At 48.5% G+C, this 24391-nt stretch overlaps 1 protein-coding gene across 1 annotated transcript in view; it reads left to right on the top strand.

Annotated features, from left to right (window-relative positions):
- Positions 1 to 636: 636 nt before the first annotated feature.
- The window catches only part of ADAMTS3 (ADAM metallopeptidase with thrombospondin type 1 motif 3), a 56651-nt gene continuing 32896 nt past the window's right edge, over positions 637 to 24391 (top strand). Inside the window, exons 1-4 of the mRNA XM_059843520.1 lie at positions 637 to 854; positions 1639 to 1666; positions 7394 to 7794; positions 21322 to 21478. Coding sequence (XP_059699503.1) covers positions 786 to 854; positions 1639 to 1666; positions 7394 to 7794; positions 21322 to 21478 — 655 coding nt within the window. The 5' untranslated portion in view covers positions 637 to 785. The remainder of the gene's footprint in view (positions 855 to 1638; positions 1667 to 7393; positions 7795 to 21321; positions 21479 to 24391) is intronic.

Consider the following 24391-nt stretch of genomic DNA (forward strand, 5'->3'; position numbering starts at 1 on the left):
GGGGTGATGGTTTTAAACTGAATGGGCAGCAGTTTAGGTTAAATATAGGGAAGAAGCTTTTTTACCATGAGAATGCTGGGGCCCTGGTACAGGCTGCCCAGGGAAGCTGTGGCTGCCCTGGCCCTGGAAGTGTTCAAGGCCAGGTTGAATGGGGCTTGAAGCAGCCCAGTCCAGTGGCCCCCATGGCAGGGTGTTGGAATGATATGAGGAATTCTATGAGCTTTAAGGTCTCTTCCATCCTAAACCGTTGTGGGATTTTAAGACTGTAGATGTTGCAGTCTGCCTCGGGTTAATGGGAAATATGGGAGCTTGAGGATGTGGTCCCGGGCTGGGGAGCTGTTTTGGGAGTCCCTGCCAGGGTGGGATGCAGGCAGTGATGGTGGCATGGATGGATAGATGGCCGGCCGGACAGGAAAGTTGTTTCTCGGTGGATTTGAGGCGCAGGGAGCAAGGGCGGGGAGCGCCGAGGACGCAGCGGGAGCACCGCGATAGGATTAGTGCCTCGGTGCGTCCGTGCGCGGAGCCGGCCGGGTTCCCCGGCGGTTCCCCGGCGGGCCGGGCCGTGCCTGACGTGGAGCCGGCCGGAGGCGGAGCCGCCGCGGGTTTATCAGCGCCGCGGGTCGCGGCGGGCGCACAGCAACAGGCGGCGCGGGGGACCCGCCGCCTCTCCGCCCGCCCAGCCGGCCCCGGCCCCGGGAGCCGCCGCCGGAGGCAGGGAAGGCAGCGGCAGGAGGAGGGAGCGGGCGGAGCGCGGCCGGGGCCGGGGCGCGGGCGGCCGCCTCGGGATGGTGCTCCTGCCCCTGTGGCTAGTGGCAGCCGCGCTCCTGGGGGCCCGCGCTGCGCCCGGCCGGCAGGTGAGTCAGGGAGGGAGGGAAGGAGCGGGGGACCCTTGCCCTCCCCTGCCCTCCGCGCTTTCTCACGGGGTCCTCCCTCGTCCCCCCGCTGCCCCGGAGTCCGCGGGCGGTACCGGCCCGGGGCGAGGAGACACGGAGATGGACGGGCGGCTCTCCGCTCTCTGCCGTGCTGCAGGGCGCTGCGTCCAAGCAGCCTGGAACCGGACACGGCATCCCCGGCCCGGGCTGGATCCCGCAGCGGCAGCCCCTGGGTCCCTTCCCTCTGGATCCTATGCCCCTAGGTCCCCTGTCCCTGGCAAGAGCAAGTACCAAGCCAGCAGTGAGCTGACCGTGGCATCGGATCACTGCCACTGTCCCTGCGGTCACTGTGGTCCAGTTGGCTTTCCCATTCTCTAGCCGAGATACAAAGAGCTGTCAGCTCGCTGCTTCCTCTCTGCCCCAGCACCCGTGCTTCTTGGAGCTCATTGCTTTCCTGCTGTTAAATCCCCTCTTTGGCCACCAAACTTACTTTTTGGCACAGTGTCACAACGTATAGAACGGGTCATTCAGAATCAGGATTGCTTAGCAGCTCTATTTCTGTTAAACTTGCTATGTTCTCCGCTAGGATATTGGGGGGAACAGCTGTTTATTCAGTTAAGGAAGAACTGCCATCCCTGGAAACCAAATGAAGAAACGTATAAAATAGTGCAGCACAGACTGAGTGATTTTTCAGCCTTCTGCCATTCCCCATTGCATAGTAATTACACTAACAACTTTGTGCATGTGTTTCTTCTCTCTTCTGCAGGCTGGTAAAGAACAGCAGATCCAAAGAGGTAAGTCTTTTTAGCTATTATTCCTGCTATCCAGACAGAAATAAAAGAAGTTAGCTCAAAGACTAGTTATTTCTGGAGAAATGATCTGTATGCAGGCAAGCATTCCCTGTGCACCCCCCACCACTGCCACCCAGAAGGGTTTGTAGTTGCAGTGACGTGGCACAGCTTGAATTTGCATGCCCTCTCGTGCTGCGGTTTTGCATCTTTTTGTGTCTGTGCTTCCCTTCTGAAGTACAAAGCAATCGATGTTATAAAATCTGTGGCTGCTCGCTGTTGCCTTGTAAACTGATGGACCTGGGTAAGAAGGTGCTGTGCAGCGAGTTTAGGGTCAGTGGCACATGAGGGAGCTGAAGGGAAATGTGCCTTCGTGTGCCCATAGGGTGCTTCTTGCTTCAGCCTCTAGGACTTTTCCCAAAGACAGGAAACTTCCTTTAATTGGGAGGATACATCTACAGTTTACATTTCAGGAGATCTGTGTTCATTTAGAGTAACTGGTGCTCCACAGGATGGAAGAGGTAGTGGGAGGATGTGGAAGCTGGCATTCCCAGGGCATTGGTGGCAGGGAATGCCATTCTACGTGCTCCTTCCCTTAGCCAGTGTGGAATGAGTCTTTGACCATGCCGGTGCTGAGTGTGTGTCCCTGCACACGAGTGCTCTCTGGAGCTCTTCTGCAGTGGGAGTGGACCCCAGGCAGTTCTGCTTCCAGCTGCTGTTGGACGTCCAGCCCTGAGGTTTTGGTGCAGCTTTTGTTCAGAAAAGAATTTCAGGCATTTCTGTGAGTTTTGGAGGTCTTGTCTCAACTTCAGTTCTGGCACTGTGAGCTTCTGGGCTTAGGCTGGTTTCTGCCATGATCAGTGAATAATGGGAACAGAGACAGCGAGGTACATTGGAAGCTAATTGGCAAACAGAGGGTTTTTCCAGTGGTATGCTGATCCTGTCTTTTATTTCTTGTCCTTTCCATAAAAAATGGATTGTATTTGAATTTCAGAAACCATAAGCTATATAGGAATGTGTCTTTTAAATTACGCAGTACATCAGGCAAAATTCCTCAATCTGGAAAATAACTTTTTGTCCTATAACGTCTTCCTTTCTTCCACAGCCCTGGCACTGCTGTAGTCAGGAACATTTGGGGCTGAATTTGATCCTGTAAATTCTGATTCAAAAAGTACAGAACCATAGAATCCCAAAATGGTTTGGGTTGGAAGGGACTTGAAAGATCATCTCATTCCAAACCCCTGGCCGTGGGCAATGACACCTTTCACTATCCCAGGTTACTCCAAGCCCCTTCCAACCTGGCCCCATTCCAGGGATGTGGCAGCCACAACTCCAAACCATGGCTTACTCAGTTGAGAGCTGTAATGACTTGGAGGTAAGACCTGAAAATGCACCATCCTGCTTCTGAGTCCCCACGAAGTATCGCTTTGCATTGGTGGTGTGTATTTTGAGTTGGCCCAGGACTGGCTTCTGGCAGCAGCTGATCTTTGCTTGTAGCCTGAAGAGTCACCTAGGGAAATTAAGGCACCTGGGGTTTATTTTTGTTAGGCATCATCCCAGGCAGCAGTACAGGCATAGCAGGTTAGCACACTTAATTGTCTGCGTTCATGCACAGAGTGCTGCAGTGCCTGGCAGCTGTCAGGAGGGAGTCCTTGTGTGTCACTCCGCCTGAAGGTGCTGATGCTGTGCTGCACCTTCACCTCCCACGCAGCAGAGCTCTGTCCCTGCTCAGTGCCACTTCTGGAAGACACCTGTGGCACAGCTGTGCTGGGCCCCACCGCCTGCAGGAAGCACCTGCAAAACACCTGGAGCTCGGCAGAGGCTGCAAAAAGCACCACACCAACCATCTCTTGAGCTGTGTGTGTCCCTGGGACAGGTGACAGTGAAGCAGAAGAATGAGGACACGGGAGAGGTGTCCCACATCAGCCTCTCTCCTTGCTTTCATTCATCCAGCTTACAATGTCCAGATCCCACACACCCTCATCCCTTTTCAGGCGCAGAGCCGAGTGGGAATTCTCAAGGAATATGTCCCCCTTTCTTGTCTTCTCTTTCTTTCTGGGCATTCCTGCCACCTAAAGTCAGCCAAACAAAGAACAAATGGTAGTTCTGGAGCGACCCAGGTTGTTGAGAGGGGCCAAAACTGCTCTCTTGGTTCTGGAAGCCACCAGCCAACAATGAAGCAGAAAAGGGTGGTGACAAAACCCCTGCTGGGCTTGTCCAGTTCTCTCCACACCATCTTCTCTTTTTAAGCATCACCTTGCTAAGTGACCAGAGCAGCTCTGTGCTCATCCCGGTGTGCTTATCTGCAGGACACAAGCATGATGTCCCAGAGCATGGCACAGTCTCTTTATGGAAGCTCTGTCCTCTTCACCCCTATAGCAGCAGGTAACTCCAGTGCTTCCACTGCAGAGCTGGATGTCGGCCATCCAGCAGTTTGGTTGTGTCACAGCTTGTGAGTTCCAGGCAGAAAATTCCATGGTGATGCTCTGGAGATGTCACCTTAGATCCATTGCTTTTGCTGAGGTCCCTGAGCTTCCTGACCCTCGCATCCAAATGCATCTTCCAATGGGGAGGCTCTGGAAGACTCAGCAATGGGATCTCGTGCAGGGGCCATGTGGGTGGGCTGTTATCAGGAGTCCCCACATTTCCTTTCTTGGGTAGTTTGGTCTAGACATAGAAAAATAATTTGAACTTTGAGAAATTCTTCCTTTTCCACTGATGCCACTGATTTCTACATAGACTGTGCCTTTGAAGTCTTCTCAAGTGGATGTTTAGGTATTTGGCATTTGCTGTGCACAGCCACCTGAATGATTTTTGATCTCTGTATTTCAGAGAATCTCATGCATGAAAAACACTTTTTCCAAATGTAAGTGATAAAAAAAGTTTAGGATTTTCAAACCTCCGTTGAGCACAGCTGTTGTACAGTGCAGAGACAGCTCTTGTGAGGCAGTGGTGTTAATCCTGCAGTTTGACCAGGTTTTGAGGGGAAGGAAAGCCTGGACAGCTCTCTCCAGAGGCATTCTCTAGCTAATTATGTTTTGGCACAAAATGAAAGAATGCGATCTTCCTTCTTAAGTGCTTCCTTTCAACCTAAACATTGTGCAACTGGAGCGGCGTTTTAAGGCCAGATTAAAAAAAAGGATGAAGAAAATTTACAGTTAAGTGCTTTTCCTCTTGCTCTGATCAGCACTGTCAGCTTTGAATTAGCAGAGCAGATCGGCTCTGAAATTTTAGCTGAGGGAAGGGACACCTACAGCTGGGATAGCATTTCCTCAGAGCGTGCAGTTTGTGGAAAAAGGGTAATGTAAGTCAGCAGAGGAGTTCAGATGTCGCTGGGATTCAGTCATGTCCCATTTAATTTTAATTGCCTTTGAACAAAAGGCATTTCCTCTTCTAGCTCAGCATTTACAGACTCTGGAAAAGGCTTTCGCTGACTCAAAACCTAGACAGTTGTTATTTTCCACCCTTAGTTCCTGCCTTCTTGGGGCTAGCTGGCTGCTCTTATTAGCCAAATAGCCAGGTTTTCCCCCCCAGCCTGTGGAAATGTGGGAATGCAAGATGTGCAGAGCAGTTTCTCAGCCGTGTGGTGAGCACAGAACTCCATCACCAGACTGTGGTCTCTGGCACTGAAAGTCCTGCTTACAGAAAAAGGGAAATGAGCCACGAGGAATCTCAGCGAGGTAGAAGGTGGAATGTCAGCCTGGGAATGAAATCCCAGTGTTGAAGCACTGGGAATGTGAGGATCTGAGCTTTTACTTTGACCCAGTTAGGATGTACAACCCAGCAGCTCTGTCTCCTGGGCATGGCCTGGTGTCTAATTAACAAAAATGACTTTAGAGTTTTAATTTGGTCCCTTCTCTAAGGAGACAGATTAACAATCCTGCTCAGAATTCCCAGTGTTTAAAATGGGAATTATCCTAAGGATAGTGACCTAATTAGGCTGCCTGTTTTAGAACCTGATCTTGTGGGTGTACGGCAAAATAGGTGGAGTTGGCTGCTGCTGAAACTCACCCTGTGGCTGCTGGCTGTAGGATGGGGGGTACCAATGGGCCTGGAAATGACTTTTGACATTCCTAGGATATAGACTTTGTGCTGTAAGGTATTTGTAGTGCAAGAATTTACATCTGTGCGTCCTACTAGTCCCATACATTGTGTTTCTGTCAGATTGCTCAGTAACTGGCTGGAAGAATATTAAAAGCAGTTCCCTGAAGCCATTAGGAACGTTTTCCTACTGAAGGTACTTGCTGAATGCGTGAGTCTCTTAAAACCAGCAGCCCTTGCTACCAGGAGAGAGGAACTGGCTGCTGAGCTTTTCCTCTATTTGATTCTCATATCAAGTGTGATGCATCCTGGGAGCAGGTGAAATTTAGCTCACTAAATTAAGTGTATTTATTTGAGGAATTCTCAGTGGCACTTGGCACTGACATCAGAGCTATCAGATCTCGAAGCTTTTAGAATGAAATTGTCAGTAATATCACCCTGATACTGCTTTCACCAGCTCCCCCAGGAAGATGGGAGTAGGGAATAACTATTTTTGTGGAAGATGTCTTTTTAACTCTCACCTAGTCAAGTGGAGAGGCTTAGACTTGGGCTTTGGACCCATTCAGAGCAGCAGTGTGGCTCTCTCAGCTTGACCTGGTCCTTCCCTGACAGCCTGGAAACCGGACACCGACTATCCTGATTGCTGCCAGGTTACAGAGGTCTCACTGAAAAGATCAACTCATTTGAATGGATTTCTTTTCCAGTGGTGTGAAATTACTTAAAATCTTGTTGCCTTAGCTGAGGGTTGTGCCATTGAGCTTCTCCAGGATTGCAAACAATGTGGCTTTGCTGGGTTTATGGCTTCTCTCAGCAGCACTAAAGTGCAAAATTTAGGGTCACATTTGTGCAGATCTGGGTTGGGTTTTTTAATAATTAGATTCTCTCATTGGTTTTGATCTGTTACTCAGAGGAAAGGCAACAGCAAGTTGCTAGGTACGGGGATTTGTAGATGGAAAAGTTACTGCCTTTACCAGTGCTGACGTGGATTAATTTATCAGCAGCACGTGATCTGCTGGATTTTTTCCCTGTTTCTATTTCCTGAGAAATCAGTATGCAAATTGTGCTTATAGCCAAGCTTGGCACTTCGTTTTCAAAACTTGATGGAAGTCCTGGCACAGAAGCAAGTTCTGTGTCAGGTGTACAACAGAGCTGTATTCCTTACAGGAGAATTCAGAAGGGTCTGTGCCTCTCCAGGGGCTGTTGAGCAAGCCTGAAACCCAGAGGAAACTCCCCAGATAAATGTCAGTGAATATTTCAGGCTTTTCTCTGTAAGTTTTAGGAAAATGATTTTTATAATAGCAATTGATGGGAAGAAATTCTTCCCTGTGATGGTGGTGAGGCCCTGGCACAGGTTGTCCAGAGAAGCTTCCCCATCCCTGAAAGTGTCCAAGGCCAGGTTGAATGGGGCCTGGAGCAAGCTGGGATAGTGGAGGGTGGTGTCTCTCCCCCTGGCAGGGGGTTTGGAACTGGATGGTCTGGAAGGTCCCTTCCAGCCCAGACCATTTTGGGATTCCATGACAAAAGAAGAGCAGTGACACGTGCCTTACATTTCCCCCCGTTAGTAGCTGGAACAGGAATCCTAAGCTGGGATTGTTGAAGGGGAGGTGTGAGCCAGAGGGGTCCTTCAGTCTCTGGGCTCCTTCCACGCTCCCGCTCTCACGTCGGCGCGGTGTCCGCTGTGTTTCTTGGCAGAGCTGCGGCGGAGCAGAGCCAGGCCCTACGGGTTGGTGATTCCCATCAGCACGGCGGCCGATGGCAGCTTCGTGTCCAACGTGCTGTCGGCCGGCCGCCAGCGGCGCTGGGCGCGCGAGGCACCGCGCGGCCCCCGCCAGCTCTACTTCAACGTCAGCGCCTTCGGCAGGGACTTCCACCTGCGCCTGAGGCCCAACGCCCGCCTGCTGGCTCCCGGCGCCGTGGTGGAGTGGTACGAGGACTCTGCGGGGGCTGGCGGCCATGCTGGGAACGCCACTGGCACCGGGAGCGCCGCGGAGCGCTTGTGGAAGAGAGAGCCCCTGTGGACCGACTGTGCCTACGTGGGGGACATCACGGACATCCCCGGAGCTGCCGTGGCCATCAGCAACTGTGACGGGCTGGTAAGGCCGGTTGCCCTGGCTCTGGGCACAGCTTTGGTTGCTTTTAACCGTGCATTCCTAATGCTGTCATTTCGGGAACTTGATTTCTTAGAAAATATCAATGCCCTACTGCTTTGCTTGGGGATAATTTCTCTGAGGTTGATAAGCAAAGTTCTTGATGTCTCAGATACGTAAAAGAGAACTCAAACCTAGGTGGTGTTGGGTGTTCTTTTTTATTTGCATGAGGTGTTGCAAACAGGAAAATGAATAATGAAGGTATTTGCAGACTTAAAAGGTGACCTTTTGTTAACTGAATTTAGAATTTGGGGTCCAAATCATCCCTCTTTGCTTCACAGGTACAAAAATGATGGGCTGCCCTGTTATCCAAGGATAGCAGCATTAAGTTTTAAAGGGTTCTTTTATAAAGTGAGCATGCTTTTTGTTCTCTTAGCTGCAGTTTTGTTTCATCAGGAGGTGTCATATGAGAGTTGAGTAACAGGTAACAGTTTGTTTTCAAGCTGTCTGCGAACACACAGATGCCCAAATCCCAGAATGAAAGGCTGGGCATGTTTGGATCCCACAGACCATTCCTTGGTTTGCTCAGGCAGCAGAGAAAGCCAACAATCCCCACCTTGTGCTCCATCACTGGTGGAACACACCTGCCCCATCCAGGGAGATGGATGCTGTGGTTACCCTCCTGCTGTTTGGGACAGGAACCACGTGAAGAAGTCTGCAACAAGCATCCTTCCTTGGAAGTGAGTTTCCCACTTCCCATAGCTGCCCCATGGTCCTGATTGGATTCCCTTTGGAGCTAAGCCCTGGCTAGGAAAGCTCCCACCTCAGCAGTGGCAGCAGTCGCTGTGGGAGTCACTGCAGAGATGGCTCAGAACCCCCATTCAGACCAAAACCCCTTGAACTCCCTTGCTGAGGGAAAGGAAATGCTGGTAGTCGTGGTTGCATCAGAGGTGATAACTAATGTCAGTTTGGTGTGCTTTGGGGGGTTTTGGGGGGCTTTTGAGGAGGTTCTATTGCCAGTGCACTGTGTTTACAAAGGCCAGGCAGACCCCTGGCTGGCTAGATGGAGCTTCCAGTGGGATGGCTCTGCTGAATGAGACCCTGGCAGCTGGGTTTTGGCAGTAAGGCTGAGTGAAGCTGTTGTGTTGGGACAGCAGGTGAAGACGAGCAATTGGATTAAATGGAATGAGATTAAGGAGTGTAGCTCTGGCACAGATTGCCATGGGGCTGGCAAGCTGCTTGTGGTGTGCTTTCAGGTAAATGAAGCCAGAGGGGGACTCCTGGAGGGGGAGTGGCTTCACTGGGACAGAGGACAGGGTTGGATGGGATATTGGGAAGGAATTCTTCGCTGAAGATGGCGAGGTGCTGGCACAGGTTGCCCAGAGAATCTGTGCCTGCCCCATCCCTGGAAATGTTCAAGGCCAGCTTAGATGGGGCCTGGAGCAACCTGGGGCCTGATCTACTGGAATGTGTCTCTGTTTTCCTATAACATCCCATGTGCTTCCTATGGTTTTGGTGACTAGAGTGGGAAAACATGGGCTTTTTCTTGGAGGAGTGGTGGGTAAATGTTCCTGGGTCACTCCTGTCTCTCTGTTCATTTCGACCTTTGCTGTTTTAACATCTCTTGGAGCTCTAATCGTGTGAGTGTGAAAGAAATAAATAATCCTGAAGATTTATTTTATGTTTTTTTTTCTCCCAGCATCTCGCAGGGTAGCAAAAGGAACTTGCAATTACTGTCCCTGCCCTCTCTGTTGCTGTACTATGTGTCTCTCAACCCAGCTAGAATGTTTGATCCTCAGTGTATCCTAAAGACCTGAGGAGTGAGATAATATGGCTGAACAGAAACTGGAACAAGAGTGAGAAATTCTAGGGGCATGTGTGTGCTGGAGGGATTTATTTTTGACTTCAAAGGAGTTTAGACACTCTCCAGAGCAGCCAGCTAGGTTCTGAAATCGTGGAGAGAAAGTGGAGGGACTCACCAGGGTAGCAGTTTGCACAATGTATAACTTGTAGAAGAGGCTGGATATCCTAAGTAAGAGAAAAAGAGCATTTGGTGCTAAATTCTGATTGTTTGATAGTAAGTGTGTGGAATAATCAGCATTTGCACTAGCAAAGTAAGATTTTTGCCAGCAGTCTCTTCCTGAATCTAAACTTACATTTAAACCCCCAAATACTTGAACACTTTTGTTTTGAAATAGTTTGCATATCTACTTTTGCAATGGAAGTTGTCTGTCTGCCATCAGTTCTGCAAATTCCTATTTTCACATCTGCTTAATCTCCCTTGGAAATGACCCTGTTTATTTAAAAATCCCACATGCATGTGCCTGCACTTGTCATGGCAGAAGAACCCTTCATTAGTCACGGAGGAGCTGCCTCTTTTCTCCTTCTCTGTGTCAGAATGCTGTGTATTTCTGCTGTTGTTTGGTCAAAACAGCAGTATTTATTGTCAAAATCCTTCAGGGGAGGAAGGTGCCAGCCTCAGAAAATGCTACAAATGGTGGAGATTGTAAACAGAGGCAAGGCAGCAAGCCTAACGCTGAGAAATAGTGGCTTAAAACACTTTCTACCTGTTAATGGATAGAAAATCTCCTCAGTTTCTTGGTTAGCTTCCTGCCTTTGTAACAAACTCTGAGCAGGTGCTGGTGTGTGATGCCTTTAGCTTGTACTTCCACTCTGGACTGTGTTCCTGTAGATCTGTGTCTCTGTGTCGGAGCTGGGATCTGGTTTGTGCCCACATCTCTGCCACCCCAAGGGGCAGGCAGGGCTGGTTTCTGTTTCTCCCAGAAACCTTGCTTGTTGCAGATGAAAGGGCTGGGCCCAGGACAATGAGCCTTTAATCTTTGACTTCAGGTTCCAAGTAAAACGTGACTTCTTTTTTGTTTGTTGGAAGTGATTTGGAGTATTTCTGTTTGTTGAAATTCCAAGCCCAGGGCAGCGTGTGGTTGTTGGAAGTAGAGCTGTTTGCAAGTGGAAGGTGCTCTGGAATCTGCCTGCCTTGTAGTGTTGAGCTGCCAAACCAGGGAAATCCTGGAAGACAGACCAACCATCAAGAATTTAAAAAATACCCAAACGTGCTTCAATCTGTCATTTGTGACAGATGATTCCTCACTTGCTTATTGCCCTGCCTTTTTCCAAGGATATGGAGACGTGAAGAAACATGTCTGTGCGTGTTCACAGCTCCTTTCCTTTGGCAAATCTTTTGGAAATACAGGCTGGAGTATCTCAGACCAGAGATGATTGCACAGGCTTTAAACTTGGTTCAGGAAAAGCTTTAAAAGTCTGTAGGAGTTGGGGCACATGGGATCCAAGGAGTTTCAGGGCATTTTGATTTGTTTCAAATCCTTTTTTATTACCATTGTTTCATCAGGACTGAGCTATTAAGGCTTATTTTTTGTTCCTGTGTCAGCTCTAAGGTTCTATTTCAGCATGATTTCCCCCAAGCTGGCAAGACAGAGTTCCTGAATGGAGAAACATCTTTCTAGGAGCCCATGGTGTTTGATCCCTGTGTATTGGAATAGCATTTTGGAGACAAACACTTGAATTGCTGCAGAGTGCCTGGTTGTAGAAACTCAGGAACATCAGACACTCCTGCTGAGTTTGGGATTGGGACTGGGGCTGGGACTGGGACTGTCCCCTCTGGCCTGGAGGCTTCTTCCAGTCCAAGCTGAGAGCTGTGGGCAAGGGGAGATCTGGTCATCCAGGACTTTATGGGAGGGCAAAGCACAAGGACAGCAAAACAAACTCTGGGAGAAGGAAGGCAGGACAGAGCCTGGGGGAAGGAAGGCAGGACAGAGCCTGGCAGAAGGAAGGCAGGACAGAGCCTGGGAGAAGGAAGGCAGGACAGAGCCTGGGAGAGGGAAGGCAGGACAGAGCCTGGGAGAAGGAAGGCAGGACAGAGCCTGGGAGAGGGAAGGCAGGACAGAGCCTGGCAGAAGGAAGGCAGGACAGAGCCTGGCAGAAGGAAGGCAGGACAGAGCCTGGGGGAAGGAAGGCAGGACAGAGCCTGGGGGAAGGAAGGCAGGACAGAGCCTGGCAGAAGGAAGGCAGGACAGAGCCTGGGAGAAGGAAGGCAGGACAGACCCTGGGGGAAGGAAGGCAGGACAGAGCCTGGGAGAGGGAAGGCAGGACAGAGCCAGGGAGAAGGAAGGCAGGACAGAGCCTGGGAGAGGGAAGGCAGGACAGAGCCTGGCAGAAGGAAGGCAGGACAGAGCCTGGCAGAAGGAAGGCAGGACAGAGCCTGGGGGAAGGAAGGCAGGACAGAGCCTGGGAGAGGGAAGGCAGGACAGAGCCAGGGAGAAGGAAGGCAGGACAGAGCCTGGGAGAAGGAAGGCAGGACAGAGCCTGGCAGAAGGAAGTGGCGCTGGCCGCGTGCCGCTCTGGCAGATGGCAGCGGGGCCTTAGGCTGATTTAACTCTCTGGTATTCCTGCTCCCCTGCCCTACTGTGCTCTTCCCACAGTAATTCCCTCCTTGCCATGAACCCCTGTGACCTGCTGTGCCTGCTCTCAGCACTGGTGGTTCACTGTGCTTGGCAGCATGATGAGCTGGGCCTGATGGCTTGCAGCTGGACTCTGTCCCCGTCACCTCTCCGCTGTGCAGCACTTCCCACAGCCCTAGGAATCCATAGGAAAGAGGATTTCTCAAAGCTCAGGACCTGCAGGAACTTGGGAAAAGGCATTCCCTGATTTGGGACTTGGGGCTGCTGGAGTAAAACCCAGAGGGGAGGAGCATTGATTGAGAAGGGAGGCGATGGGCACGGAAGTCAAGTGTCAGGGTAGTGGAAGATGATAAACTCTAGAAATTCTTTTATAGAATTTCTATAATGGTTTGCTTCTCCCTGAAATTCATCACTCAAAGCACATGAGTACTTCACCCTTACTTCCCAGTCAAAGTTATGCAGATGGTTGCTCAAGCTCCATTTATTTGTTCTTTTTATAAATTCTCCTAACAGGGCCAGATTTGGTCTAATGACAGCTTTGCCTCATTTCCAAGCCCTTGTGTCTCCTCCTCTCTCTCCTGCCTACCTTCAAAGACAGACTTTGGGCCATAAAAATTATACTTTGGCCCCTTAAGATGAGCCTTTATACCTCAGAAGGGATGTTTGGAACTTGTGAGGGTTTGTACCCTAAAAATGAGGTTTTTAATCCTAGAGACAAAGTTTTGAACTCCAGAAATGAGGCTTCATGACCCAAAAATGAGATTCTTTGGTCTAAAAGTATGATTTAGACACTAGGTATGAGGGATTGGACACTCAAGACATGTCTTGGACCCTAAGGATTGATTGGATGATAAATATGGAGCTCTGGACATGGGAAATGAGGCATTAGGCACTATAAATGCAACTTTGAGCTTTATCTGTTCAAAAAAGGAGGAGGTAGTTTAGCTCTTCTTGGCTCATAGGAGGTGTTTGTAGGCCCATTTTTGGTGACTGCAATTGAACTTGTGCTGTTTGTCTCTATCCTCTGTTGAGGAGCAGGTGTAATGGAAAGCAAAGATGAAAGGAAAATCAATCCCAATTCTGCAGAATTCCTCACCCTCCAAGCTGAGGAGAGATGCAGTGAGTTCAGGCTGGCTGAGTGAGCTGTGATGTCACCTAAGGTGCCTTCTAGGAAAGCAGGACTTCCCTGTGGGGCCTCTCTGGATCCAACAGCAGGAATAGCCCAGAGCACCTGAGCTGTGACTTTAACAACCACGCCAGGATGGGCAAAATGTGCACGTGGTACTTGGCCACGAGTGGAAAACATGGTGCTCAGGAGACAGGGTTGTTATTAGTCTCTTTTTTCCTGTCTTTAGACTGGAGACAATATTCAAAGGTAATTTGAGAAACTCGACAGTCTGGTGTGGGTGAGACCAGGCGAGGAGAGCATCCTCTAGGAAGGGGTTTAGGAGCAGGCAGCTGGAGAGAGTCTGCCTGGAGACTTTCCGTAAAAATCTCCACTTTGGTTGCCACAACTTCAGACTTTTATTTATAGTTGATTTCTGGTGTTGAAAAATTGTTCTGTACAGCAAAGCACAGGTTTACATGTAATCCCTCCCTTTTAAGCAATGTATTGAGGGGCTGAAACTGCTGTTACAGATCAGTGTGTGGTTAAAAATGGTCTGGAACAAAGGGCTGCTGGTTGGTGCTGCTCTGGATATGTCTTTTGTAGCTGTTATTTAATCACACCTTGTAGTCCTGGTGATGCATTTTCACAAAACACTGCTTTTAGGGCACTTGGGCAAAGAATTTCCTTTCTGGATTTTTCCCTCTTTGTTTCCAAAACAGCAGACGCTTCTTAAATGTTTTCATTCCTGGAGGCTCACAGCTGACAGTTTATAGAATAGCAGAAGCTTATTAAATTGACTAAGCACAGCCCTTTTTTATAGTTTCAGTAATAAATCCCAGACTGTATGACCTGCGTGGACCCTCGATAACACACTCAGAGTGCATGAACTGGGCTCTCATTCCTGTCCTGCCTCCACATGTCACCTGTGAGACAGTGTGTGTCCCAGGAAAAGCAGGTAAACAGATCCTGCAATAGTCAGGGTTGTCAACATGCAGTCCCATAGCCTCTCTCCAAGTTCTCCCTGGTGGTGGAGTGAATTTGGTGATGGTGGTGCTGAATTTGTGACTGCATTTGGTAGGGTGGAGGTACAGGAGCCATCTTCAGCCATGGCTTTTTGGTGTTCCATGTTTATCCAGTGCTGTACAGACTTGGATCTGCAATGTAGCCTGCAAGGCACGTGGTCTGATGTTTGAAGCAATATCTTTAGGGGCTGGAACTGCTGTTACACATCAGTAACAGGGAAAGGGGCAGTAAGCAGCACTGGAGAGAAAATACTGTGCCAGGTCATTGAGGAAAATGAGTTGGTCTGCTCTTTCCTGTTCCTAGTTTTCTCTCAGGGTCACACTGCTACTCTGAACATTTTGCTCCCATCCAGGCTTTGAAAGAGTCGTGGAAAGAAAAGTCAGATGGTTCCATCTCTGGCCCCTCTGTTTCAGCTGGAGCTTTTTGAAATGATGGATAAAGTGCAGCACTATTGTTCCCATTAAAACAAGCTTTGCTTTCACTTCTATTTTAATAGATGCTTAGTTTTCATTGAGTGCTTCTGCTACTGGGCTGAGAACTTCAGTAAATTACAACCATGCAACACTAAATCAGCTTCCCCACCTCATAAAAACCCCTTTGTCATTTGACTTTCTTGGTTTGTACGTGACCAAAGGTGTAAAACTACTTCTCCTTTTCCTTTGAGAGATTTTACCATAGTTTGGTTCTTTTTCCTTTGTGCAAGGATGTGGAACCAATTTAAAACTGACTTTGATGGGAGTATTACTAGCTGTGGTGCTTCCTAGCTTTTGATCCCCAGAGTATTTCCATTCAGAGGAAGCTGCATCAGTTTTCTGTGCTCCTCTGACTTCTGTCTGAGGAGATGACTCCTCTCATGCATAGTTTGGGCTGAGCTTTCTCTTGCCTTGGAAGGATGATGATGCTGCAGCATCATTCCTGTCTGTTGTGTACAGGCAGCAGATAAATCAGTGTTTCTTTTGTGTGCCACTGTAGAAATGCTGCTGCTGACATCCAGATCATGAGATATTCACATTCACATTATTTGTTCACTTTATACTTTTGGAGTATTCAGCACTTGAAGGTCTCATTTCCCCTTCTCTGAAGGCTATCAGATGTCCTCACTTTTTGTTTTCCTTTCCACATTTTAGAGGAATCTATGACTGGTGGCATCCCATGACTTGTGGATCTGGGAAAACACCACGTTTACTGCAGAACTGGCAGCCTCTGCTGTCTCCTGTACCATTTCTCCATGAAATAGTTCCCAGCAAAGACCTGCTGCAGCTGACACAAAGACAAAACTTGTGCTCAGTAAATATTTCTACAGAGATTTGCTGGGCCTGGGGATGTGCCTGACTGCTCTGAGCATGTTCCATGCATACTTTTCCCTCTTGAATAGCTGATACTTTAAACCCACAGTTCCTTCTTTAAGGACAAAGCCTTTGGCCTGCCAGCTCCATGCGGCAGTTTGCTGTTAAAATGAATCCCACTAGGTTTTCCAAGAAGAAAAAATAGAGACATATTTTTCCACATAAAATCAAAGTTTGTTTCTTTCTCTGTGCTTTCGTATAACTCTTGAGGGTTTCCATTGAGTTTTCTTAGATTTTCTGAAAGGGGAAAAAGGAAAGCCAGCATTTAGATCAAAACCAAGCATGAGAAATTTCAGCATCAAGGAATTTTCTTATGGATGTTTATAGAGGAGACTAAAAAACATAATTCCAGTCGAGTGCAGTGACCCAGGAAATGCTGACGTTTCCTTTTCTTCTGTGCAAATTCAACAGGAACTTGGTTAATTTGATGGCTCTTCCAAGTGCCTTTTGCTCCTTAAAGTGGTATCAATTAGTATGTTGAGAGACTTCAATTCCTCTGGGCAGTGATTTCCAGTATTTCAGTAGGAGCTTGTCTGAGAGCCTTCTAAGTATTGCCCATGGTTTGGAAGAGGATATTAAACATTCCTACCTTTTCATCTGTTTCTGAATCTTCTGAACAAATAAAACTTCTCTTGGCAGAAGCTTTTTGTTTTGATTTAAAAATCTGGTATTAATGATTGGTCACAAGCTGGTGCTGGGTTAATAATTCAGTTGTCAAGTCCCTGTGCTGCCTGTGTTCAACACCCTTCAAGGATGGAGCCTAAAATGACACAGGAGCTCTTGCTTTAATTCTGAGATGCGTGGCCAGGACAAAACATGGCCTAGAACATGGATTTTATATCACACCGATCTTCCAGAGATGGAAAATGAGCTGTGGAATTTCTGCTTGCTCCTCTGGGAAGCACTCCAAGGGTGCTGGAGCTGGAGGGTCAGTAAATGGGGATGTTTTACCCCAAAACTGTGGTGTTTTCCCAAAGCCAGACACCTCCATGGAGACTGGAGGCCCATCCATGGAGAAGGAGGAATTCCATCTGCAAACCTCCTCCGTAGGCACCCAGCAACTGGATCAGCAACATCTGTTTCTCCAAAATGTGCACGGTGCTGCAATATTACTTTTTTCCAGCATTCCTCCAACGTGTAGTGTTTTTTCATATGCCAAGTATGTCGAGGCCATAAATACTTTAGCATGCAGAAAATGTGGAAGGAGGGAAGTTATGTCCATTTGGATGCCTTTTCCCTTCCCTGCCGGGGGACCTGTTGGAGTGGGTGAGCGCGGTGGGACCTGGGACGAGGGCCTGGAGTGACAGTGCAAGGGGGATGGCCTTCAGCTGGCAGAGGGCAGGTTAGATGGGGCATTGGGAAGGATGGTGAGGCACTGGCATAAACTGAAGAGTGGCATCACAGGCAAACCCCACAAGTTGAGAAGCTTCTAGAGGATTTTTGGAAAGAAACCCAGAGAATTGGTTGATTCTTGCCAAAAAGTGGAACCCGTGCAGCATGGGAAATAATATCCCCCCAGGGAACTGAAGGTGTAACCCTGGAGCTACACAAACTGAGAATCAGTGTCCACCCGCTGTGGCTCAGTTTTGGGGGAGGCTGGCAGGGGGAAATGTGCTGCAGGCAAAGCATACTTCTTTGCTTTTCTTTTTCTTTCAATAAATCAAGCAGTGTTGGGTGCAACTCCAAAAGCTTTTTGCCTTTGCGTTGGAGAGTGGAGCAGCAGGTAGGTGTGACGCAGGTTTTGCACAGTCACCGAACGGAACCCACCCTAAGCCAACAGAGAGGGTGAAAGGTAGCAGTGTTTGGGGCTGAATTGCTGTTTTCAGAGCAGGCAGCCCCTCTTCTATAAAGCGTGTCTCTATCGACTCCTTAAGAAGTGAGACTGGAGGGCTGTCTCCAGAAGCTGCCCCCTCCCCGCTGCAGGTCCCAGGTGTTTGTCTTGGCAGGAGGCAGTGTCTGCTGGGCCGGGGCTGGGATATTAAACTGAGGGAACACAGAGCTCTTGATGCTTTTCAATAGGGCTTCTATTCAGGTAGGGGCAGGATAGAGCTGTCAGGCACCTGTGATTGTCCAACGGGGAGAAAAGGAGGGATGAGGAGTGGGGGGAGAGGCCTGGCAATGTTTTCCAGTTCCATCAGTAGAATGGGGAGAAGAAAGTGTTGTCTGGGTTGGTTTGACTGCTGAGTTCTTTGCTGCAGTCCGAGCATTGGTGGATGGAGAAATCAAGGATGACACCAGCTGAAACTTTGGGATGGCACAAGGAACTTCCTGAACTGAACTTCCCACACGTGGAGAGCCTTGTAAGAGATTTTGCTACAACCTGATTGATCCACGTGTGGCCCAAAGTGAGAATTGATCCAGGTATCCTGATTCTGATACTTGTGATAATTCTCATTTTCCATATATATCCCAGATATCTGTTTCTGCACTTAATTTTTAAGGGATATGGAGTGGTTGATTCATTCAGTTTCCATGGAATGGAAATTGAATTTCAGTGGCCTTAAGGTGAAGGATGAAAGGTTTGGATTGGGTATTAGGAAGAAAATGTTCCCTGTCAGGGTGGTGAGGCCCTGGCACAGGCTGCCCACAGAAGCTGGGGCTGCCCCTGGATCCCTGGAAGTGTTTGAGGTCAGGTTGGACGGGGCTTGGAGCCACCTGCTCTGGTGGAAGGTGTCACTGCCCAAGGCAGGGGGTAGAACAAGTTGGTCTTTAAGGTCCCTGCTAACCCAAACCACTGCATGATTCCATGATTCTGTGTGGGAAACGAGGGGAGTCCATTTTGGATGCTTGTAGGAGATGCAGGTGGAAGCTGAAACCAGACCATGGCAGACTCCCTCTTTATTGGATAAACCAAACCTCTGTTGGCCTTCATCAGAGGGAAGGATGCTCAGCCTGTCTTGGTCAGATAAAAGCTTCTTCTGCCCTTGTTTTGAAGAATGCAAGGGGGAAGAGAAAACATTTGGAGATTGCTCCAGGCTTTGAAATTCTTGATGTGCAGATCCTGTCTGTTTCCCTCTGTTGGTGCAGGTGTTGGACTTGATCTTGTTCATTGACACAAGCAGGTTCATCCTCCCGAACATGGTCTCTCCCATAAAACAGAACACAGGTAGTCCTCCCTTTTCCCACTGAATCTGTCAGTGTCCTTGGGTTGGAAAGTATCTGCCAGGCTCTTTCACACCAGCCTGCTTCACTCTGCTGGGAGCTGTGGTCTTCTCATGCTTCCCTTCTAGGGTCCAACAGCACAGTCCATATTTGCACCTGTGTGTGACTGAAGGGGTCACAAGTGGGAACCACCTTCTGGAGGGGAAGGGGATTTTGGCATCCTTAGATCCCTGTGTTCATTCCTGATATTTTTCTTGCTTGTTTCCTACTAAGGATGACCATTTCATGTAGCCTCCTGCTGCTGAACAAGCTCCAACCAGCTTATTAATCTGCTTCCACTTATTGACAGCCTGCTGTGTTTGGAGATGAATGTAGAGCCTTGAACGTGATGTTAAGTTTCAATTTTTTAAGCTTATATCTCCAAGGGGAGATATAAGCTTAAAAATTGAAACTTAATATGACATTAAGCTTCATTTCAGCTCTTCCCAGTGAAGACCCAGCACGTGGTGTTTCCAGATTACTGTGTATGACAGAGGGATGTGCAGATCCTGAGCCAGAGAGAGGATGTCTGTAATGCAAATGAAGGTTCTCATGTGGAGAGATGCAGGGAAGCTCTGTGCATCCTGAATTCCCATATTGTGTTGCTGGTTTGCTTAAAGCAGCTCTCCTGATCTGTTCTCCCACTGTTCAGAGCTGGTTTAGAGAAATAGCTGCTAATTAACGCCTCGGTTCCCCAGGGTGTCACATCAGTGTTTGAAAAACTCTTTCTTTGCTGTACAAAGGCATTAAGGACAGTTTGACAACATAACTTAGAGCATTATCTTCTTTCTGAGAGATTCTGTGTCTTGCAAACTGTTCCCAGTTCAGATACCAGCAGAGTTTGGCACGGAGACTGGGAGCAGGAGGTGAGAGCATCCTCTGGCCTCGTGGTGTTGGCCATGGCACAGTAGGATGGGTCTAACAACCCAAAGCCTTTCCTGCTCTCTGGTGATCAGTTTTAGAAGCACTTGATAATGGCCATCAGTGTGACTGCTGAGCAAACTTCCTGACGTTTTGAGGGTGAGGGTGGCCTTTCCCAAGCTCGCCTGGGAGTTAACTGCCTCACCCATACTGCAAACCGCTAGAAAAGGGGGCATTTGACTTCCTAAAATACTTCTGGAAATCCCACCCCTAATGTTTAATACTGAAGGTAAATGTGGCCATTAATGGACACTTCACAGCTCTCCCTTGTGCTCTCTGAATGAAGGGCTCTTTCCTCTTTCCCTACAAACACCCCATGCATATTTATAGGGAGTCATGTTCCCCCTTAAATACTGTTGATTTTGGCTCAGGAAGTGATTCCTTAGTTTAGCCTGCCCTTGTAGGTTATTTTCTCAAGGCTTTATATTGTTCCTTATTCCCTCATGCTTGTCTGCATCTTTTACATTTTGGAAGGAAAAAAAAAAAGTATTTGCCAGGTTTTTCTTCATCCATGGATTGTCCAGTAAAGGCTATAAGGTTTGGTGTCCCCTGGGAAGCCCTCCTAGGTGGGCTGCCTGAGCCAGACTGGGTTTGGCCTTGCTCCCACGTACCTTTTGTTATGAACTCCAGCAGCACTTGCTCTTGCATCTCTCTTAACTCCACAGAATTCCCTCTGTTCACTCTGCACCATTTGTTCTGGATTGAGGGGGACAGGAAGAACTGCAGGGTTGACAGGAGTTAATGCTCAGAAGTCATTTAGGCAGCTGCAGATACTGGGGAGTCAGGTAGATGCAGACAGGGTGCTGATGGGACCTAGGGCAGGTTTCTTCTGGATTCTCCCCTGGGAGAAGCAAGTTTCTAGGAAAGCCAAGGGGTTGATCCACTTCCCTGAGCCTCAGGGCTGAGGTGGTGCTGGGAACAGGAGGGTTTATTCCAGCCACTATGCCCCAAAGGCTGCTTTTGGATTTTGGATTTTGGATGGTCCTGTTGTCTTCCCTCTTTCACAGAATCCACAGGACAGCTCTGGAGAAGTCCACAGTAGCACAGATTCCAACCTGCCTCCTTCAGTGGATGGAAATTTTGAATGTCATTAATTTAGAAGAAAAAAGTAGTAAACTTAATAGCATTCCAAGATTGGAGACTGCTTTCCTGGATTGCTCCATCAATATGCTTTTGTGGGGAAAAGAAAAAAAAAATTCCACTACATAGTTTTTTCTTGAAAATCCACCACAGCCTTTTCTCCAAGGGAGCCTTGAAAAATACGTGCTCCGAGCACTTCCCTGGACATCTCTCTGGCTGGGTTGGCACTGCAGTTTACAGGGAGGCTTCACATGGAAATGCACAGCCTGCTTCTGCCCCTTCATCTCCATTCATTTGGAAAACCATAAGCTCTTTTTGTTGGTGAAATTTTTTTTTTTGGGAGTGGGGGGAAGAAATGTCTGGGTTACAGTCGTATTGCAAGCATTTTATGCTTTGTCCCTCTTGGTATTTGTTTTTAGAGCCTGGGTCTTTAGTCTCTAAAATGGCATATGGACATGTTTTCTCTCTTCCTTTCCAGGCTGGAATGATAAGAACTGATGAGGATGAATACTTCATTGAGCCTTTGGAGAGAGGGAAGCAGATGGAAGAGGAGAAGGGAAGGATCCACATGGTGTACAGGCGCTCGGCGGTAGCGCAGCATCCCCCCGACACGCTCCCCGATGTGCACACAGGAGGTACAGTACCCCATGGCGCTGCTTGCAGGTCTGGTCCAGGTGACTCCAGCCTCTGGAAGCTTTTGAAGGAGGCTGTACAACTCCTCTTTAAAGTTTGGGTCCTGTTTCTTTGTGAGTAACAGGGAAATTGTGCCAATTTCATTGTTTTCCTCCTGCTGGTTGCTATGAAAGCAGTCTGAAGGCAGTGTTGTTGATCGGGTATATTTTGTCACATCCAAGAATTCCCCTCTGCCTTGAGGATGATGTGGTTGGTCCATCTGAGAATAATTACCATGTCTGAGAATAATTATCATTGTGTAGTTTAGTCCATTTGCTTGTGTGTCTTTTTAATGTTACACAAATCCTCGTAAGCCAAGCAAGGCATTGCTTATGGAAGGTTGAGGGTTGTGAGGCTCTGGGCTTGGGATGAAAGAGCAGCTCTGCACCCATCAGTGCTCTGCCTTTATTTCAGTATCATTCAGCTTCTCACAGTCTCACTGTGTTTATGGTGTGTTCACATATTGTTGAAACTGGAAAGGGTTTGGGAAATAAAAGAAGAAGGATTTACAATGCACAGAACTAGAGGTGCTTGGCTTTTGGTACCCCAGCAAGGCCATTCCAGTATAGCTCATGCATCTGGTCTTGGGGGGGTTCGCCTGGAGAAGAGGAGGTTCAGAGAGACCTTCTCTGAAAGGAGGTCAAAACTCCCTGAATGGAGGTTATAGCCAGGTGGGATTCAGTCTCTTCTCCCAGACAAAAGTGACAGGTCAAGAGGACATGGCCTCACATTGCCCCAGGGCAGGTTTAGATTGGATATTAGCAAAGATTTCTTCTTGGAAAGGCTTTTCAACCCCTGAGGCTGCTCTGGGCTGTGGAGGAGTCACCATCCCCGGAGGGATTGAAAAGTCGTGTAGGTGTGGCACGTGGAGACATGGGTTGGTGGTAGCCTTGGCAGTGCTGGGGGAATAGCTGAACTTGGTCTTGGAGGGCTTTTCCAACCTGAAGATTGCTGAAGGTTAAAGCAAGGTGCCCAAGCCTGTGGAGCCTGAGGAAATGTTTGCAGTGGTTGAGTTGTCTGGTTGGTATGAGCTGCACATGAAAATGTTCCTGTTTCTTCTCTGTCCTCGCTCCCCCACCACCGTGCTTGGGCTCGAGGCAGCCGTGCAGAGCACGGCCTGCTCACGCTTGGGGAGCTCAGCCAGCACACACAAGGGTCCACATTTTCAGTAACACATGACAGATGACTCAACAAAACAGCCATTAAGATGCAAAAGTCCTTAAAGTTGTTGCTGTCAATGAAGTCATCACAGAACTGGAAGCAGTGTGACAGCCTTTCTCGGCAGTGACACGGGACATGCTGTGTCATGTTTTCCCTGCAAGTCACTTTTCTGAGAGGGAGGCTTCCAGCTCTAGCTGTGTGGGAGGAGCCTGCAGTCTGACAGGCCATCTGGTGTTCCTGCAGGATTTACAGCGTTTGGGGGTTGGTTGGACATTGCTCAAACAGTTGGACAGAATGAGTGTAGGAGTTGGAAGTCGAAAAGCTGCCATCCTGAGGGCAAGGCTTGAGCAGTGATCACAGGGCTGAGGAGCATGGATGGGTTCCTGCCTGGTGCTCTCATGGAAGCCAGCACACCTGCCCAGTTCTCTTTCCCTGTTGCCTTTAGGGCTGTGCCTTTGATGAAGCTTCCCTGAGCTGTCTTAAGTGGGAACCAGAAATGTGTGGGGCTCTGGGGAAGATGTTGGGATGCCTCAAGCATCCATGCTGGATAGTGTGGGTTCAGGCTTCCCACCCTGGAGGAGCACCCTGTGCTGATTTCTATTGATGGTATCCGTGGCTCTGGACAGCCTCTTTAGGGAATGACAGTGGCAATTTGCATGGATTGTTTTCCTAATTTGCTTTGTGTGGAGACTAATTTCTTTAGAAGCCTTACATGATACGCTCAAGAAATCAGATTGGAAATCCTGCCCCATTCCTTTGGGGAATTTTTCTTTGTGTCTGTGCACAACCAGTTTAGGCCCCTTGGTGGATTCCCTCATTAGTTATTGCCTTTTTATACCTTTGTCTTTTTAGTCATTTTGGTGTGAGTAGGATCTCTGGCATATAAATGGACCTGAATATTTGGGGTTTGTTTTGATACCAGGGAATTGTAGATAGTTTTATATCTTCTGTGCTTAGAAAATGCCTCTGCTCTCACTCTGTGGTATCAGGGAAATGTGGATCATTTTGACAGGCTGTTGGCAGGATTGACTGTTTGTGTGTCACGGGTAATCTGTCTGCTGATTCAAAGGATCTCATTGGACTGTATTCCTTGGAATCTGATCTTCCTTCTGCTAGGTGAGGCAGATGCAGGGAAGCAGTAGGTCTTGACCACCAAATGTTAAAATAATTTTATTAATCCAAAATCCTGCTTGGTCCTTGTGGTGTCCATCAGACAGGGTGTTTGCTGGTTTCGAGTGCTTGGCTCAGGTTAGTTCTCCTGGCCAAAGGAAGCTCTTCCTCTTCTGTGGGGTGCAAGACAAGGCCTCCCATGGAAATCCCAGCTATTGAAAAAAGCACTTAAATGCAGTGGGATGTGACACTGGACATTTGCTTTTAAGCATCTGGGATGAGCACCAGGTTAGGCCTGCTCTGGGAATCCTGTCACAGAGCAGGACAGTGTCTCGAGCTCTCCATGGGTGCAAATACACACGACAGTCTCCTGCCAGCTTTTCCATGTCCCACTGTCCTGGGATGACATTTGTAAGCTCCACTTCCCCAGTCATTTAAGTCTTGATCCTAAAGACACTGAACATCTGCACTTCTCGTTTGGGTTGAGTACTGCAGGTATTGTTGTGTTACTCCCCAGAAATGTCTCTTAAATCAGAAATGCTTCTCCTTAAGGGCAAAAGGAACAAAGGCCAAGTCTCCATGTTGGGGGTGGAGGGTCTGAGGGA

Source organism: Haemorhous mexicanus, chromosome 4, assembly GCF_027477595.1.
Source record: "Haemorhous mexicanus isolate bHaeMex1 chromosome 4, bHaeMex1.pri, whole genome shotgun sequence".
Taxonomy (NCBI): domain Eukaryota; kingdom Metazoa; phylum Chordata; class Aves; order Passeriformes; family Fringillidae; genus Haemorhous; species Haemorhous mexicanus.